General features: G+C 37.1%; 1 protein-coding gene across 2 annotated transcripts in view; it reads left to right on the top strand.

The window, feature by feature from the left end:
• Positions 1 to 19,140, top strand: part of AHI1 (Abelson helper integration site 1) — an 82,761-nt gene that overhangs the window by 39,841 nt on the left and 23,780 nt on the right. For both annotated transcript variants that reach the window (XM_088529858.1, XM_088529857.1), the window contains exon 19: positions 858 to 975. In XM_088529858.1, the coding sequence (XP_088385984.1) occupies positions 858 to 975 (118 nt within the window). The remainder of the gene's footprint in view (positions 1 to 857; positions 976 to 19,140) is intronic.

Below are 19,140 nucleotides of genomic sequence, written 5' to 3'. Positions count from 1 at the left end.
GTTAAGAATTATATTGTGTAAATTACTCTCTTAAAAGTTTTTGCATATAAATTTGCCTTATTTAAAGATAATTAATATTTTAGTTAAAGTATATTTGCCTGTCCTTGTGGATGTATTACAAAGGCAGCCAATAAAATACATCTAACAAACACTAAAAAGTCTGTATTTGATCATGTAAAAAACTTCAGATTCTCATGATATATTATCCCAGAGGGTCTAAAAGTCTTGGAAATGTTTATGTTTTGTGATAGCTGCATGTGTGCAAAGAACTTAAGAGCAAATTTTATTTTAACTATCTTTGTTATTATGGAAATAAGGACATATACTGCAGGTACCTTTTGTATAGCTTGCATAAAGAAAGTGTATGGTGTTTTGGTGTGAATATGCTCTGTTAGTTTGCAGAAATCAATTTTGACATAGGATAGGTTTAACTTTCCTCCCTTGTTCTCGTACAAAGTTATCTATTAGATGCAGTGGAGTATAAATGCTAAATTGAGAAGATATTTTACATTTGTTTCAGTTTCACCATATAAGTGTAATTTTATTTTATTCACAGACATGCAAAGAGAAGTTGCCAATTCAATTCTGGTCATTGTTTTCACTGCTTGATATTTTCAATCCCCATATGTAAACATGGAATTCCATTTATAGCTCTGGCAATTTTTTTTTTTCAAATCTGTGTTTTCAAATATTCTACAAAAAAAAGTGAAAATTTTTGCCATCTATTTGACTTTTTTTTTCCCTCCCCTAGAATCTAATACTTATTTAGAGTAAACAAATATTTCTCTTTTAGCTGTTGCATCAGCAAGTAACCCAGGAAATTACACTTTATTTCTGATTTGCCTTTCCTATTACAGGCAAGCTCAAATCTCTTGCTTCCTGCACCATCACTGCTGTCACCAGACTCCAGGTCAGGATTGCCAGGCACTCTGAGCACTCCGCTGAATCCTCTGCAGCCTTTCTCTACGGAAAGTGGTAAGCTGCTTTTCTTATTCCACTGCTCTCTAGGGAATGGATAATAATTTGGGGGATTTTTTCTTATCTATGTAAGTTTAGCCGTTAATCTCTCTTATGGAGTGGCCAGGTTGCTGTATGTGCCATTGGTTGTAGAGTGTAGTGTGATACAATATCAATATTTGTTCCTTTGTATTTCTTTTAATCAAGCTCTATGTGTATTTATTAATGTTTTAAATTCTTAAAGCTGTATGTAATTACCAGCTTTTCTTAATTTAATATTTTGATTTTTGGATATGTTAAACACAGGCAGCGCAAATCAAAAAGAATCACTTTTTAAAAACATTAAACAGTAATAAGAAAAGTGTCTTATTTGGAATCTGTGTTATTCAGTCATCTCTTTGCAATTGTTTTAAATATATTTTAGAGTCTGGGGTTTTGTAGTCATGAGAAAAAGCTAAGCAATGAAATCTCGCAATTTTTATGATACTTGTTTGTTTTGATAGTATCTTGTTAATCAAAATATTTAATAACAAAATGGATAATTTCATGTCTTTTTGGGGGTCCCTGTAAGAGAGATCATTCTGAGCTTAGTTTCCCAGTGTTTTCATTCTGTGTCCCAGGGCAGAGTGAAAAGAAGCAGGGAGGGGAAAGAAAAATATAAACTAAATATGTAATAGAGATTTAAAGCACAGATGGTAAAAATAGGAATTGTCTCTGTAATTAAAGTGAGATAATTTACTTCATAAATCAAGTTGTGAATACTTTGTAAAAAGAAAAAAAAAAAAGGAAAAAAATTCTCAGCACGGGCTAAAGACTGTTTACCCTCAGAATCACTTTTATCACTGCTTCACTAGTGACCAACTACTATTTAACCTCTGTATTTCCATTTTTCCATCTTAAAAGAAGAAATGTTAAAGCCATAATCTCACAACAGATGCTCAGTATTTCCATGGCATGAAAATCATATAGGAACAGTAGAATACCTTTTCTATGAATATTTAAAATCAGTGGACTATGACTTTAAAGAAAATTAATGCCGACCTTAAGAAGTTTTAAGTGTTTGTATCTAATGTGTGCATTGGTTTGAGCAATATTATATTCTTATATTTTACTCTGGAGAGAAATACAAATAAATATGCAGGTGGAGGCCTTTTAATAACATAATCAAACTGAAATGTATGCTGGTTGTGTGAGCTTCCAGTTTATTTGTTGCCTGAACATTTTAACACGTCCTTCAAGCACCGGCGATTCTCTGCCTGTACTGGTGCATGGAGTTTTTATTCCCCTGATGCAGGGCTTTGCATTTCCCTTTGCTGAACTTCATGCTATTCCTGTAAACTCATCTCTCCAGCCCATTGAGGTACCTTTGAATTTGAGTGCGATCATTCAATGTATGAGTCACTCCTCCCCACTTTGGGTCACCTGCAGACTTGCTGAGGGCACGTTCCCTCCCTGCATCCAGCTCCCAATGACAATGTTAAGCAATCCTGGCCTCAGTATTGACCCTGAGAGCACAGCCCTGGTGATTAGCCTCCAGCTAGATTTTGTGACACTGATTGCAATTCTCTGAGCCCCGCAGTCAGTCCACCTCACTCTCTACTTATTTGGTCCATATTTCATCAGTTTATCTATGAGAACGTTATGGGAAACTGTTTTGAAAGCTTTGCTGAAATCAAGATTAGCAACATACACTGCTCTGCCCTGAGTGCTGTACAGTGCTGTGCAAGAGGTAGATTATGAGTTTTATCATGAGTATAGTTAGAATTACTAGAAGATCAGTATTATTAGAAAAAGAAAAGTCATAAGGGTTTCACAAATCATTACTACTGAAGCAGATACCACAAAGCAGAAACAAGACCTGCAGATGAATGTAGTTTTTTTGTATGTTAAATTCTGTGCATTTCATTGGAGAGATTTGCTTTAACTAAATTATTGTTAATTAAAGAAAAGTGATTTTTCTGGCCTGTGTTTTCACAAAGATCTTGTTATGTTTGTGAGTGTTGTTTTTCTTAGTGATCATCCTGGTAGCCCAATAGATCAATCAGCCCTTTTCTGTGGGGCCGTAATTATTTTTTCATATCAGATTTTCTAGTGCTTTTGCCTCAGTAGTGCTGCACCTGAAATAGCTGATAGCTATGTCAGGGCTCTGTAAAGATTGCTAAATGTGCGTTTTTGGAGAAAATCACCTTTGCTAAGTCTTGTAATTTGGATTCTTGAGGTCTTGTGGCTGATCCTAGATTTGGCTCTCCTAAGATTTTTTTGCCTGTCTTATATAGAAATAATTACTCTGTCCTTGTTGAAATGTTGAGCAAATTCTAGGGAATCTCTCTTTAAACTATGTAGTATTTAAGTTTCTGGAACTACTTAGTTTCTTTAATAAAATTTGTTTAATGCCGCAATTGCTTCTGTAGCCACAATTGAAGTTTCACCCTCCTGGTGCTCAGCTTTTGCTCATGTTTCAGTGCTTATTTTATCATACACATCCCGTGGTGCCGCACTGCAGCACTGCACTGTGGCACGATCCAGTGCCCTCTCTTAGCTGCTGCTGTCTCCTCAGGTTCTCATCTTTGTACCTTCTTTCGGGATAACCTATTTCCTGGTTGTTAATTTTTAAACAAATAATGAAGTAGCAAAAGCTCCAGCTTTCATTTTTTTCTGTTCTCTAAGAAACATTTACGCTCTTTATTTTTTCTTTCTTTTTTTTTTTCTCCTTCCTTTGCCTTCCTCCCTAAACTTGTAAGCATCTTTGCACAGTGAAATCACCTCTTTACGATTCCTCTACTATTTTGCACTTCTGTGGCATGACATCAAAGAATTGTCCACTTTTTTAGGCTTTTTCAGCAGTCACTTTGGAGTTCAGTAACTCGGGGCAAGTTTTCTAAACTGAGTTTTAGGTTTCAGATAGTTATCATTAGCAGTGACTCTAATGGTTAACTGTATGGGAGATTGCAGTTTGGCTATAAATATTTGACAGGCTTTTTCACTAAAAGCTTCACTTCAATAAAGCCAGGTAATTAAACTTGCTCTTAAAATTAATTACGTATGTGCTGTAAACGTGATGGTTCTTGTATCTTAAAATCTCAAAAACAAAAAGCACACCACTTTGGCAAGGCTGAGAACAATTAGAAGGTTTCTCTCCATTAACGTAACTGACAGTCAAAGGTGTTTTCCACCTATAAAGTGAAAGTTTCAAAGGACACTCTCCTGCTCTTTGAACACAGTAGCAAAATTGAGTATTGCAGTTTAGTCCTGCAATATGCTGGGTAGACTATTCAAAAAATTCTTTTTTTCAGTCTCAAGCAAACAGGAAAATCAAAAGTAGTATATCAAAATTATCAAAAATATTTATGCATCAGCTAAGTAATCTTAATCGTAATTAATCTTAATCTCTCCTTTTTTTAGGAGGAAAAAGAAAATATACAAAGTTCATGCAGAGATGCTGCAGAAACATTGGTAAAAATTAAACCCTGATGTACCTGCTAGTATCATTGATTAGTGCAGTATTGTTAGTTTTGTGGCAACTTTTTTTTTTAACATTTTTAATAGCCTCACCATCACTATAATATCTATATCCTGTATGGATGTCATAGTCCATGGAGGATTTCAAGGAATTTTATTTTGACAAATTGTTATTTTGAGGATTTAAAAAAAGATAATATTCTACCAATACTATGTGGAGATGTGAGCTAGTGTAATTTCACAGGTTTCCTGTGTAGGAAAGAGTGTTATGACTTGATTATCAAAGTTGTTATTTCTAATTTGTCCTGATTTTGGGTGATTGCATGGGAAGTTATCTTTCCTTAACGTCCAAATGCTAACATTTTAACAGCTTTCAGTATGGGCTGCTTGAATAAACATTAGCCCCAAAGACTTAGGTCTCCTCCATAAAAAGAGATCTAAACTTACTTTAAAAGAATAGTTCATATCTGAGGAAATTGTTCTGATTCATTCTTTTGAGTGTTTGGACTTGACAGTGTTACAGCCAAGCGTCGGTTCTTACAATACACAAGCTTTAAAAAGATACAGCGAAGCTCTATTTCCGTGATTATGGTGTTAGAATGAAGATGTTGCAACTTACCAGAGAGTGACCAGCACCATTCCATCAATTTGCAAAGCAGATATATTTTTACTTGTCATCACTTGCAAAGAAACATAGAATCTTCTACTAGAGCTCATATGTGCACAGGCAACTTCAAACCTTGAGAAAGAATGAAGGCAAAGATGATTTTGTATTACCTTTGAAACAACCCAGTACTGTGTGTTCCAACACAATTTTGGAATGCTGGGGAGGGGACTCCCAATTGTTCTTAGTTGTTCTTAGCTGTTTAGAGCCCCAGTTAAGCCTTTGTGGGATAATTAGATCATATATGTTCCGATTATGGCTCTTTTCCTTGACTTGATCTCCTTTGTGGACTGAGCAAGACTATAAACTGTTGTGCTAGTCAAAGAGAAATATGTAGAAAGCCGGTCTGTTGTGACCTAGTCATTTGAATCTCTTAATAATAAGCAAATGTAGGAAAAGTAAAGAAAAAAATGAATAAATAAAAAGCCTAGTTATACAAACTGCCATTGAAAATGTTGTCTATAAAATGAACAAATAAATCTTTTTTACTATTAGAATAGTGTGCTTTGAAAATGACAGTATAAAATACCCTACGGAGGTTCAGGAGTTAAGATATTGAAAGACACGACAGTGCATACATATCAGTTCATTCAGTTAATACACATGTTAACTGAAGGCTGTGAGTAGATATGGTGTATATCTTGCAAGTATAACATGAAACACAGTATTTGTAATGTATCACTGGCTGTGCTTGGATACAGGTTTTCAAAGGTGCCTAAAAGAATTAATTGACAGACAGATGACTAAGAAAAAGCATTCGGTCTCTCTAGCAGCGTTGCAGGCTTTCCCACACTGCTGTATTCAAGTTATATAATACTGACCTTGAGGGATTTTTTTTTTTTTTTTTTTTTTTAAGTGGGAGTGCCAGTTGGATAAACCTGTTTACTAGGACCTGATTCATGCAAGTGAATTGAACAGCACACAGATCATTGAATATACCCATTTTTAGTTTTTGATCCTAGTATAGTACCGCAAATACTGTATTTTACAAAGTTTAAATAGAAGTAAAATCCCTTCTGATTCATTTTAAGGGAGATCACTTCACTCTGCTGGGATGTATGTGTTTTTAAATGGGTGTGTGTAAAATAGAAGGTGAAGAAAAGATCTTTCATTTTTGTTTTGGAAAATCTGTGAATATCCATTTACTGATAATCTTGAATTTGTACTGCTTCCCAGGCTCAGCCAGCAGTTTGATTTAAATTTGATGTAAAGGGGAAAGCAGTTAAGCCTGCAAAGCTGTACAAATTGGAGCTAAAGAAATGCTGTAACATTTGCTATAATGTCTAATTTCAGCTGAGAGGACTGAGTCATTTGAGACATTCCCTTTCAACCTTGCACTTTCTTAACATGGGGGCAGGAGCATGATGTGGTCAAATACATACGTAAGAGTGATTCAAAACCCCCTGTTGCCTGAAAATGGTCTGAGAGTAGTGCAAGATGCTAGGAAATGAGAGGTAGTGGTGGAAGCTAATTTTTATTGTTATTTTTATTCGTTGGAATGCTCTTTTATGGCAAGAGGAAATAGGTAATGTTTAAGACAAAGCACTCTTAAAAAAAATATTAATATTGGTGAGTCTACTGTGTTTTGTGATACTTTCTAAGAATTAAATCTAATTCTGATGCCTACAGAAAAAAATTCTAGTGCTTCTGATTTTATCCAGTATTCTGATCTACTGTTCTCTTCCACTACTGCAAAGGGAGAGCTTTGAGTTTGTTGTTCACTGTGGAACTGCGATAATAACCTCCATTTTATTAGGCGATCTAGTGGTGAAAACCTCCATTTTATTAGGCGATCTAGTGGTGAAAATCTCTTTAATTAGCATTTTGCTAAAATCTGTCACACGGGAAGTTCTGTATGAACTTGAGGAAAAACATCTTCACAGGTTGCTCAGAGAGGTTGTGGAATTTCTGGCTTGGAGCTATTCAGAAGCTGCCTGCACAGGGTCCAGTATGTGACCCTGTGTGAGCAGAGAGGTTGGCCTGAGTGGTCCAGAGGTCCCTTCCAGCCTCACCCGTTCTGTGATTACATGTGTTAATTCGAATGGGTCCTGTACTGCAGAAAAGAAGATTCGTTTCAAGGTATCCTTGTCTCTCACCTTTCATTTTGGGGAAAAGTACAAGAGAGAAGGGAGTAAGAGAAACAAGGAAGCTTTTTAAGCTTCTTTTGATTTGTTTTGGGGTAGAAATACTGAAAAGTTTAAACTAAAACGTTTTTCTCAAAGCTCTTTTGTTTCTACGCACGCATTGCAGGATCTTGCTTACGCACCTCTGGTTCCTTTGCAGCCTGTTTTTCTCTACCATTTGAAGGTAAGGTGCTTCAGTATAGCATCTCCCTTCCTTCCCTGCAAGTAAATCATGGAGATGCAGTTGTCCCCACAGCCAACCTCTATGCTCAGTTCCTTGTTCCCAGTGCTTCTCTTCAGGCACTAGAGCAACCTCCAGGATGCTCCATATTGTACCTGACCAATGCAGTAAACAGGAGTTAGAGTATCCAGCCATGGCTCTGTTCTCGTGGTGGCCCTTGGGCCACTCAGGCAGACCTTGCGCAGGGCTCCGGGACCCTCTCGTGATGGGCCACCAGCACCAATTGCCTGGGCCAGAGTTCTGGCCCAAGGCACAAACACAGGACCTTGTTCTAAGAGTTTGGGGTTTATGTTTAGAAAATGAATAGAAAAATGAATTTTTAATTTGAAAACAAAAGATGTATAAATAGGCTCATCTAACCACAAAAATGTTCCAACAGAGTAGTAAAGACCGAGACAAAACCATTAACATTAATGACAATCTAGTTCTTCTGTTTTAAAAGGTTGGTTATCCAGTTTCCTCTATCTGATTGATAAGATGTTATAAATGTCAAAGAGTTTGTATTTTCTAGTTCAACTTGCTAGAATTGTTTATACTGAGATCAAAGATACACATGTTCTTTTATTATATGTTATTTTTCATTTTTCTTCTAGGCAAGTTAATTAAAATATTTCACTAAAAATTACACTAAATATAGAGCACAATAACAGATTCCAAAGACTTTATCAAAAGAAGACCATTTATATTTACTTGAAATTGGTGTATGCTAGGGTAATTACTGCTGTGCCTTCGGGGTAAAGGAAGTACTCTCGGCCAAATTATACAAGGGTGTGGATTAAATGAAGCATTACTCTCTGTTTGGCAGCAGTGGATGCAGATTGCAAAATCAGGGTGTGACGTAGTACTGTAGAAAGTCTCTGCCAAAAGTGATTTGGCCTGAGTGTGCCCTTACTTTTTCAATTATGAGCTATCCTAAAACAACTAAATCTAATTAATTCCTAAGTAGAGAGGTCCTGTTAACCGTTTTCAGCCTGAGCTTGTTTGTACTTTCCAACAAAACTTGTCTGTATTTTTTGAGCTGCAGAGCCACAGGACAGCGAGGCTGACAAAGTGCATGCTTAAATGCAATTCCAGCTGTCTTTTGGAGGTGAAAACAGTGCACCACTTCTGCCCACGGGCTGTGCAGTAAAATATCAGCAGATAATTCCAGCAGAAAGTTCAGGTCAGCAAGGAGGCTCTCTGTATAGCAACAAGCATGGGTGAAAAAGGTGAGCAGACTGATTCTGTGGTTGCTCCAGTCCTTCTGACCTTGTCATTTCCTGAGGAGATGGTAGAAAAGAGACCCTGAATCAGCTGAAGTGCACAGGAGGAAGGATTCTCCCACCCTCCCAAACAGGAGCTGGATCCTTTGATTTCATTCCTAGTTTTGAAAAGTGAGCAAATACCAAGTATGTTTAAAACACTGAATTTTTAAGGTACGTAATGCTTCCTTGTTTTGGTATGCATGCATACTTTTTCAAACATTTTCAAAGTTTCAAATAGCTTTATTAATTTTTATAGACACATTTTTCTTCTGTGTGAAACAACTGAATTTATAGGGATTCAAACGCAATTTCTATTTGCAAAATCTATTTGCAAAAGTACCACATTTGGTGAAGAGCCAGCTTTCCTCACATGATTCATTCTGCTAACTTAACTCATTTAAAATTAACTTTGGATGTTTCCTTTAATTTTAATTTAATATTAACTTTGGATATTTGGCCTACATTGCAGTCTTCAGTTTATGTGGGTGCGGTGGTATCAAGGCATCTCATAGTGACTGGTACTGATTCTGTTGATCCTCTAGAAATTGGTGGCAGAGGATGGTTGTTTGGGAAAATGTTAAGAAAACAAAAGACATGCACAGAGAAATGAAGGCCCTTATAGGTGCCTAACTCAAATATCTCTGTTGTCAGGTGACATTGTAACTTGATAACATCCACAGGACTGGCCCCAACAAGGTACTTTGCTCCTAGTGAAATGAGAGGTTTCACCAGCGCCAGCCTCCTTCCTGGTGGCCTTCCTTCTTGGTCCCAGGGGCTTGTAAGGAATAGTGACTCGTGGCCCATTGACATCAGATGAGGGGGCCTTAGACCTGACATGTCACAGACATGTCAGTCCTTCAAACTTTCCTCTGGGAGTTTTCCACACTCTTGTGACACACTCAGTGGAAGAACCAACTGCGCAGGTTCCTTCCTTATCTTTCTCACAAACCAAGCTCAGTCTCCACTCTACTTCCCTGGCCAAATTAAAAGATCAGATTGACATGCAGACAATTAAAAAAAAAATAGAGAGTTAGAAAAGAGATGCTCTTTAGAGTGTTCCTGCTCTATCAGTCTCTGCTGTTTTGAATAGAGGGCCAATGTCTGTGCTTTAGCTGGCTAGGCTAGCTTCTGGTGCGTGACTGCTTGAGGTTCTTCCAGAGTTTCTAAAGCACATCGCAATTACAGATCTTGATATAGGTCTTCCTGGAATCCATTCAGAGCCTAGCAGGCAGCTGCAGCTAATGTGTCAATATTTATAAAAATGCTGTTCACTTAATGCTAAATTGGAAGTATCTTTCGTGCAATGAACCAAAAGACATTCTGAAAATTCTTTCCTCTTCTACCATATTTTTGGTTGTTGCAATCCAGTAGTAAAGCATAAGAAGCAATTCCCCGTCTTTTTTTTTTTTCTTCTTCTTTTTCCCCTCGGCAAAATCTATAAATGCTTAGACTTCCTTTGTAAGATGTAATTTTATGTACTGTTTTTCAAGTGCCTGCTTTCGTGCTCCTTACATCCTTTTTTTCCCCCCTTCATTTTGGATAACCACACTTAAGCAGAGCTCACTTCTCTAATAGAAAAGAGTCGTCTTATCTTTTTTTTTTTTTTTTTTTTTTTGCCGTAGGCTCTCTTGATTCAGAGGAGATAGCAGGGAAGTTTGTCACCTCCTGTGTTTATTCAGAAGAATCTATTGTAACAGTGCTCTTGATAACTTCCATATGATGCTCATTGCTATTTGAAGAACTTTTCTTGTGGGCTGACTGCTCTTAAGAGCTAAAACTGACTTGGAGTCCTTAAATGAGGTAAATACCAAGTCACGCTGAGGTCTTAGAATTTTTCGTCTTAGAAAGGAATACGTTCAAACTTTAAAATGTTCATTTTGAACTGCCTATCTCTTAATTAGTAGTAAGTAACTTTTCAACTTTCATGTCCAGCAGCTTCATCTACCAATGTGTTCACTCCAATTGTATTTGTTCCAAATTTAACTGCTTTTGAATGAAAGGAAGAACCAGCAGGAGAAGAAAGAATTGTTCTGCTGCTGCTTGAGTGAATCTGAAATGCAGGGCCCACTTCATGCGTATGCATAATATACCATACTGTGGACCACATGATAGGTGGTTATTACTGTTACCAATTGATAACAGTACTTTTAATATAAATTTCTTTTGCTTGTGCTAAAGAGCATAAAAGGCATGTCTGTCTTTCTTTGGCTATTCATACATGTAAAGCATCTTCAGAAGCTGCATTTGCAGTTTGAAATAAGATTCTTCCTTTAAATCAATCTTTCTTCTTATCCAAACAAATCCTTTCCAGGGTAAGTTCCAAGAATCCTGCATAGAGAGCAAGGTGTGTGCAAACTTGTGTCTGTGTCGCTAGTGTTTGAGTTAGTTTGGCATATGTAGATGTGCAAATCCATCTAGGAAGGCTTAGCACATGTGTGCTTTGATGTGAACAAGTCTACTTTGGGACTCTCAAAGCATATTGCTAACTTTCATAGTGTTACTAGAAAGTCTTGTATGTTTTGTACATTTGCGTCGTCCTTTTGAAAGCATAAAACCGATATTTGTTATAGCTATGAAACCAGTTTTAAATAAACCCAGATTAAAAAATCCTCCACAGTGCATGATGTATAGAAACAAGTTACTTCCATAGGAGGGCATGAAGGAGAATTTGTCATTGACTGTTCAGAACTCAATAATGCCCTTTCTCTTTACAGATGAGTATGAAAACGTAGCAGTCACTGCTTCTGTATGGATTTGTGTTGTTGGAGGTGCAGTATGAGCCATATTCAGCAGTTATTTTAACTAGTGGTATTAGCCAAGACAAAGATCATGAGGGCTCTGTTAAAATACAGCAATTTATATTGGCACACACCACCTGTGTGATGATGCAAATAAAGCTCTCATGATACACTATAACTAAATACTTGTCAGTGTAGTATTTCATGATATTATAGTAAATACTTAGTTGTATTTCTGTGTTATTTCTACATTTAAGCTATTTAAATAATTTTGTTTACATCTTTAGACTTTCTATGCAAATACTCATTTTTATAAACTTACTACACAAATAAGAAACAGGATTAATTGGATAGAACTTCATAACTTGCAGGCTTCGCGCTGAGGCAGTACAAAGTCTGTCTTGCATTTTGTACCAGATGCAGTGATTTCAGCTGCTGTTCAAACCTTAATGAGAAGTTAATTCTTTCCAGGATACTCAGAGTTCTGACTGTCTAGTTTTACCCTGGAGCAGAGTTGCACGCAGTTCATCCTTATGAAGCCTCTGTCCCTGTTGTACTACTACCTCTCCTCAGATCAGGTGCTAGTCTGTAAAAGAAAGGGAGTATTGCCTCTTAATGATGCTTGTACAGTTTCTTCCCCGTGTTTGTTTTGCATATTGTACAGCTGCAGAAAATTATTGTTTGTATCAAATTGCTTTCCATGCCTATGTCAAGTAACAAGATTAATTTTAATAAATTTGAAATATTTTAAAAATAATGTTTTTAAAAATAATTTTACAAGGATTTGTTACCAAAGGTGCTACCAGCTAAACCATATTATTTAGGCCATATTAAAGTTAATATGGTTTCCTGATTTAGTTTCTGCCTGTGATCCTGCACATTTCAGGCTTAGTAATTATATATGGATTGTTTGGGAATGTGATAGAATTTCATGGTAATATTTTCTGAACATGAATATTCTGTATTAGCTGAAAGTGCTAGCTGAATAGAGAATAGGCAGGTACAAAACCGTGGCTGTTGTGTTCATGATAAACACCTGAAAGGGCAAGCTGATTATTTTATTTTCCAACATATTGCAATATTGCATGGGAGTTTATTGTTATCCTTATTTTTTCTTTCCTTTTTTCTTTTTTCTTTTTTTTCTGTCTTTTTTTCTTTTTGTTTCTTTTTTTGCAGGGAATACTGAAGAATGAATTGACATTTTCTTAACTTTCTTGACTTTCGTAACTTTATTTTCATTGAGAAAACTATCCATTACAAAAATGTTAATGGGTGATTTTTGAAAGTGTTTATGATATGTACAAATGCCTGAGGGGAGAATGTAGGGAGGATGGGGCCAAACTCTTCTCGATGGTGGCCAGTGACAGGACAAGGGGTCATGGGTACAAGTTGAAATACAGGAAGTTCCACTTCTGTGTGAGGAAGAACTTTCCTGTGAGGGTGACAGAGCCCTGGAACAGGCTGCCCAGAGAGGCTGTGGAGTCTCCTCTGGAGATCTTCCAAACCCGCCTGGATACCACCCTGTGCCAAGTGCTCTGGGTGTCCCTGCTGGAGCAGGGGGGTTGGACTAGATGATCTCTAGAGGTCCCTTCCAACCTCGACCTTTCTGTGAGTCTCTGATTCTGTAAGCACATGTTCTTACAGTTTTTCATTTGCAGACCTGTATGCGAATTTGGTTTGTTCTGTGAAATTGTGGACTAATAGTGTCCATTGCTGAACATTTTTTTCACTTGTGAGAGGGACCATGCAAAATAAAATGCTTCATTTTCCTTCCTTGTGTAATTTCCTTTGTTCATCTTTTCATCCTATTAAAGCATGGTTCTTAACCACATGAGCAGACCTCCTGAAGTCAATAGCTACTTGTCTTTTAGAGTTACAGATGTAGTTAAGCTCTATGTTTGATCGTGACTGTCATTAGTAAGCATGAAGCATAAATCCTGTTTAAGTGGTCCATTTCCTCTGGTTTAAGGAAAGAAAGTTAATGAAGCCCAACAAAAGAAAAGGTATTACCAAACTCATATGCAAAGACTATTACTTTAGTGTTGGCCATCCACAAACTTGGGGACTACAGATTTAGTGTAGTCTGTATTTCTCAAATGTATTTTTTTGCAGGGTAACACCACAAGCTTTATTTATTTTAATGCAAAATAAGATTTTTTTCTTTCCCACATATGTTTTGCTTCTAAATAGTCTTGATGAGCTTAGCACAACCAGTAATGACCCCCAAGATATCAGTAGCGCTGGAAGAAAAATAACTCTTATTAATGCAAGGTATGTGTCATAGTCCACATTTTCCTTAAATCATTTTATCTGCTACCTAGGCCTTGTAAATCGTATTGCCAATCTGATTGCAGAACACTGATGATATCTGTGCAGGTGTATTGATGTTTGCTGTGTAGTTGCTTTCCATTCTGTACAGTGGAGGAAGAAACAACAAGGTCCTCTAACCCCGCTTGCTTTTCCGTTGTATCTCGTTCCATTGTGAAGTAACATTAGGGGCTGTTGTAAATTAGCACATTCCTGATTAGCATGGATTCAATATAGGGGCTTTACTTCAAAAGAAGGCTTTGGACACGTGCTGCTACTTGCATTGTTTATATATGGTACTGTAGAAAGTTAGCATTTGCGAGAAATATGTAAGAAGATGATTTGATAAGATTACTCAGAAATAATTAGGTGGGTGTGTAGGCTGCTAAATGTATTTGATTTTAATCTCTAATTAAAAAGTTGGGATTTTTTATTGTTTTTGTGATGCAATAGTTTTTACTTTATTATGCCTTGTATAAAAAGGGGCCAAATTGAGCCTGTTCATTGTGCATAAATACTGGATAAGTGTATTTATGGGAAACAGCCTTCTTCTCAAAGTCACTGGAGGACTATCTCCAAAGTTCCCTTTGGAGGGTTGTTTTAAGATTCAGACCAGATACCTGCCGGTGCCCAGGACACTGTGAACCAGCAACAAAAGTGATGGCAAACCTGGTACAAATACCTCCGTGCATTCCTTCAGCTGATTGTAGGTCTAACTATTCTGTGGGCTAGGGCAGTGTCAGAGCATCGTGTTTGTAGTGTTAGCGCTACCTGGTTCTGCAGCCTGGTGCACAAGGAGTGGAATGGACAGATGCTGCAGCAGGGGCAGCTCCGTGCCCATCGGGTCGGCAGGGGTGAAGCGAGGCCTCGCGCCGCTTCCTTGCGCCCTCCGCTCTGCCCTAAGGGCACCGGGGCCGGAGGGCAGAGACAGCCACGGGCAACAGCCACTGATAACTCTGCCAGCCCTTTCGTGTGCATTTACTGCGCTTAAGCACGTTAGACCAGCTGCCTTTCACAGCCTGCGAGGAATATGACTGACTCACAGTTTAAAAGCCTGAATATTCCCAGCCCCTGGAGTTGGGACATCTGCTAGAAAATAACTTAGTTAGATAGCAGCAGCAGCATGTGCATCGTACAGAATTGTATACGTCTCTAGAGTTCTTATTAGTACTTTCTAGATGACTTGTTAATACCAATATTTGTTAAATAATTGTTAAAAAGCTAAATGTCAGCACATTTCTGTGTAGTATAATGTTTTAAAAATCAATCACAGTCTGATCTGTTGGTGTAAGCTCCCAAGTTTTTGTTTGATTGTTTGTTTTGTCTTGCTTTAAAATTCTCGTAGTGATGATGGGGATTGGGAAAGGAAATGGATAAGAAGTTGCACTTCAGCATTCTCTGCCGTTTATTGGTTCTGCATTGGCTTAGGTGATTTTTCTTTCTGTTGCCTTCCAGATGAGTCTGCACCGCTAGCTAGAGCAGTGACATCTGGCAGTAGGAGAGCTAAGGTTTCTCTCATTTCTTTTAATATACAGCATGAGAACAGTTCTCATTTCTGACTGCTAAAATAAGTCAGTGGAAGTTTCTTTATATATTGTATATAAATTAGGTCAATAAGCAGAGAGGTATTTTATCTCTTTTAGTTTTGTGCTTTGTTTTCAAGTGGATCAAGATAACAAAGTAGAGCCCCTCTTAGGAAATGAGGTCTAAATTAACAGTTCTTTCTCAGATGACTGAAGAGATTCCCTAAAAGAAGAAATAAGACAAACACGGGTAATAGAATGAACTAACATGCCGTGGAGTAAATTTCTGCACAGTATACTGCAATATTCGGATGTTTTTAGCAGTCTCTTTCATTCTGTAGTGATGCCATCTCAGCACTTCTGTGTATACAGCTAAGCATAGCTTGTGGGGACTGTCTGTTTGGAGGATATACACGTCAAGTGGCTCCCAAGATGCAGGCTCTCACAGGAGTTAACGGTTTCCTTTGGCTTGCGCTGGTTACTCAGTGTAGCCTATTCCTTGACTCTGACCTGCTTTTGAACATAGTTTTCCTGCTACACAGCTTGAGCCAAGTGTGTTCAAAATTACCTTTTATAAAAGCTTAGGTACGTGTTAAACTCTGTTGAAACAGTCTGCAGTACGTTTGATTCTGTCTGCTCTCCTGTTCAGTTTGAAATATGTTCAAGATCTGAATCACGTTTAGCAGCATTTGAAACAGGTTTTCTTCTACTGAATTGGGCATTAGTAAAACACATATTTTTCTGTGGTAAAATAAAGTAATAGGTCTGTGTTAAGTGGGTGCATCCATTTCTTTATTTGTAGGGACTGCATCTGAAAATGATTGCAGCGTATTTTGATAGTATTTATGATTTTTTTTTAAGTAAAGGAAAACAGTTTATTATCCAGTATAAAAACATTTTTTTAATTTAAGGAATTCTGTTTGATCTATTACAGCATAATTGTGAGGATAAAGCCTTTGAGGGACGATTAAATATATATTTAGACATTACAAAAGAATCTTTTTTCTCTTATGCCATACCTGGTTGAAAAACAAAATTCCAGAAGCAATTGAGTGATACTGCTCTGAAAGCATTTATTTTAAGAGAACTTCTCCTTTGAAACCTGATTTGACACTGTATCGCACATTAAAAGGTACTTTGTTGCAGAAGTCATACTTCTGAATAGGTGACCTTGCTGAAAACATAATTCTGTTTTCTTGGGATAATTTTAAAGTCATGAAGGGTAGGTAATGGAAGGAACTGAACTGATCCACAAATGCTCGTCTCATATCTGAGTTCAGTTTTTTTCCCTATGTTGTTTGTTTATGAGGATCGGTATTAATTATGCTATGTTGGAGGAGGTCATGTTATAAATTAAAAGACACATGCCTACAAATAGACAAGCTATTTCCTAGCAGCGTAGTTAAACTCATATTTCAAGGGCTATTTTTCTGATACATTATTAATATAAACTTAAAAGTAAAATTCATTTAAGAATAAAATCATACTGAACTAGAATAGATATAAGAAAAAGATTTTTTTTTCATTGTGCTTTAGAGTTCATCACCGAAGTAAGTCTGGATATTAGCTTTCCTCAGTTATTTTATTTATTTGTTTATATTTCATTTATATTCTATGAATTCCTGAAGATTTTCCATAAACATTTGGCTGATTTCACCGGTGGCTGTAGACTCCATTTCATTGGAATTTTTGGAGATTTGACATGTAATAAATACTTTTTAATTAATTAACAGAATTAGTTTATCAAGAGAATTTTGTGGAGGAAAAAATAGAATAAATAGTTTATCTTGTTATGTAAAATTCCGTGTCAAGGGGGCCGCTGAAGAATCAGTGCAGTGTAATATAAAATAGAGCAAATGCAAATGTTAATACTTTCATAGAGAAGATTAGCTTCCCAATACCTGCAGAGGCTTGAAGGTGAAGGTATAAGAAACTATGAAGAAAAGAAGGTTGTTGGGAGAGTTCACATAAATCCTCTGGTCCAGTAAGGATGTATCCCTATGAAACCTGAAGCATCCTTAAGATAAGACAGTCAAGATTAGCCTTGTTTTGTTTGTTTATTTTGTTTTGTTTTTTCCAAGTTTAACCTTACCGGGATTGAACAACCTTTTTAAAAGCTCAGGCTAAATGGGGGTCCCAGTGGGTCATGCCGCCCTGGCAGACTTTGGTTTTGGATGAAGTGGAAACATCCTCCTCCCATCGGGGCCTCAGTGTCAGTACCTGCCGCCCGTAGTTGAAAAGTGAGCGCAGGCCGGATCCGAAGTGACGCGAGCAGCGCGGCCGGGGCTGCTGCTCACACCTGCACCGGGGAGTGTCCACGCTTGGTCCGGCACGGATGCGAGTCAGGCCGATCACTCTGCACAACTGCTTTAAAAATCTACTGCATCGTTTGAGAAAAGAGATGGATGGTATCCCCCTGCATGCTGAATTGACCTTGTTTTGTGAATAAGATAAGCACTTTTTTAATGTGAGTATTGTGAACACAGGAGCTAATAAAGAAATACTAGATAAATGAAAAAAAAGTAACAACACTAAAGAAGAGCTTGGGGTAATCGAGAAAAACAGATAATTTAGGAAAAATGAAAGAGCTACAGTTTGTAACAGGCATGATGGATATGAACGAACAGCATTGGCTCTGTGAAGCACTGAATATTTATTGGATTATGGATTAATTTATTGTTTCCACCTCAACCAAAGTAATAAGAAGTTCCTCAATGTTTTTGAAGAGACTGCTTTACTTGGGAGAAGCCCAAAGCCAAAACCACTGCTGTGCTGAAACTCAGTGCAGCGTTCCTCATACCTCTGAGTTACTGATACCTCTGAGTTACTCTCTCTCTCCGCCCCCCCGCCCCAGCCCGCCATGTTTGCCGCATGGGTCTGCACTGCTCTTTATTCAGGCTCGAGAGGGGTTTATGAGTCCAACCACGAAGTTTTCACCTGACAAGCAGCTGCACATCGAGACTGCACAAGAGCACCTGCATACTTAAACACACACTCCATTTCTTTAGGAGATTTTTTTTTATGAAGTTACTGACCAAAATGTAATCTTAAAGTTTGAAGAATTTTTCATACAAGGAATTTTCTCCATGCATTTTATGCAGCCTTCACCTAGACAATTAAAAAAGATTGAATTTCAATGAGTTTATATTCCTGTGTACTAGCACAACAGTGCAATGCCAAAATAGAAAATACTACAATTAAATGTTTAGTAACCTAAAGAATTTTGTGTGTGTGGTCATGGTTTATTGGCCTTGAATTTGAAGTTTGTTTGTTTTTTTTTTTTTTCTTATCAAAGCGCTGACAGGTGACATTTGTGTGTAATGGTATATCAGTATATAGTGTCATCTCTGCAGCAACTTAGATTACAGCTGTATTAATGTATAGGTAACATTAATAGGATTAACATTCACATTGACTTTTGGTGTTAGTGCTATACAAATCTTTTGGCAAGTAGCCTATGTGAAAAAATAAGGTTAAGGTCTACCATCCTAGCAGTTGGATTGGAATTAAATGGTTTCTATCCTTGTTGTTTTTCCTCTTTCAAAAAAGAAACTTGAAAAAAAATGATAAAATACCGAAGTAAGCCTTCAAAAGTCACGCATTTCTGAATTTATACAAACTTCTTTTAAAAACGATAACATACTTTTTAAATTCATACACCAAAAAGAAAAATTAATTATTGCATTTCTCATTTAGGTTTTCTCTCAAGTGTCGAGTTACTCACATGTAGATTTGCAGGAGCATAGCTTAGCTAACAGTGACTGAGCTTGCATCTTTTATTATATTAGAAATATCAAAATATCTTAATGATTAAGCATCTACAAGTAAATCTCCTGTGAAAGTCTAAACCACTAAGCTTTAGACTGTATACTGTAGGTGGAGTT

The sequence above is a fragment of the Tinamus guttatus genome, unplaced genomic scaffold (genome assembly GCF_059628265.1).
Source record: "Tinamus guttatus ecotype Peru unplaced genomic scaffold, ASM5962826v1 Tinamus_guttatus_pri_ptg000351l, whole genome shotgun sequence".
In the NCBI taxonomy this organism is placed as follows: Eukaryota; Metazoa; Chordata; class Aves; order Tinamiformes; family Tinamidae; genus Tinamus; species Tinamus guttatus.
This window is presented reverse-complemented; position numbering and strand designations above follow the sequence as displayed.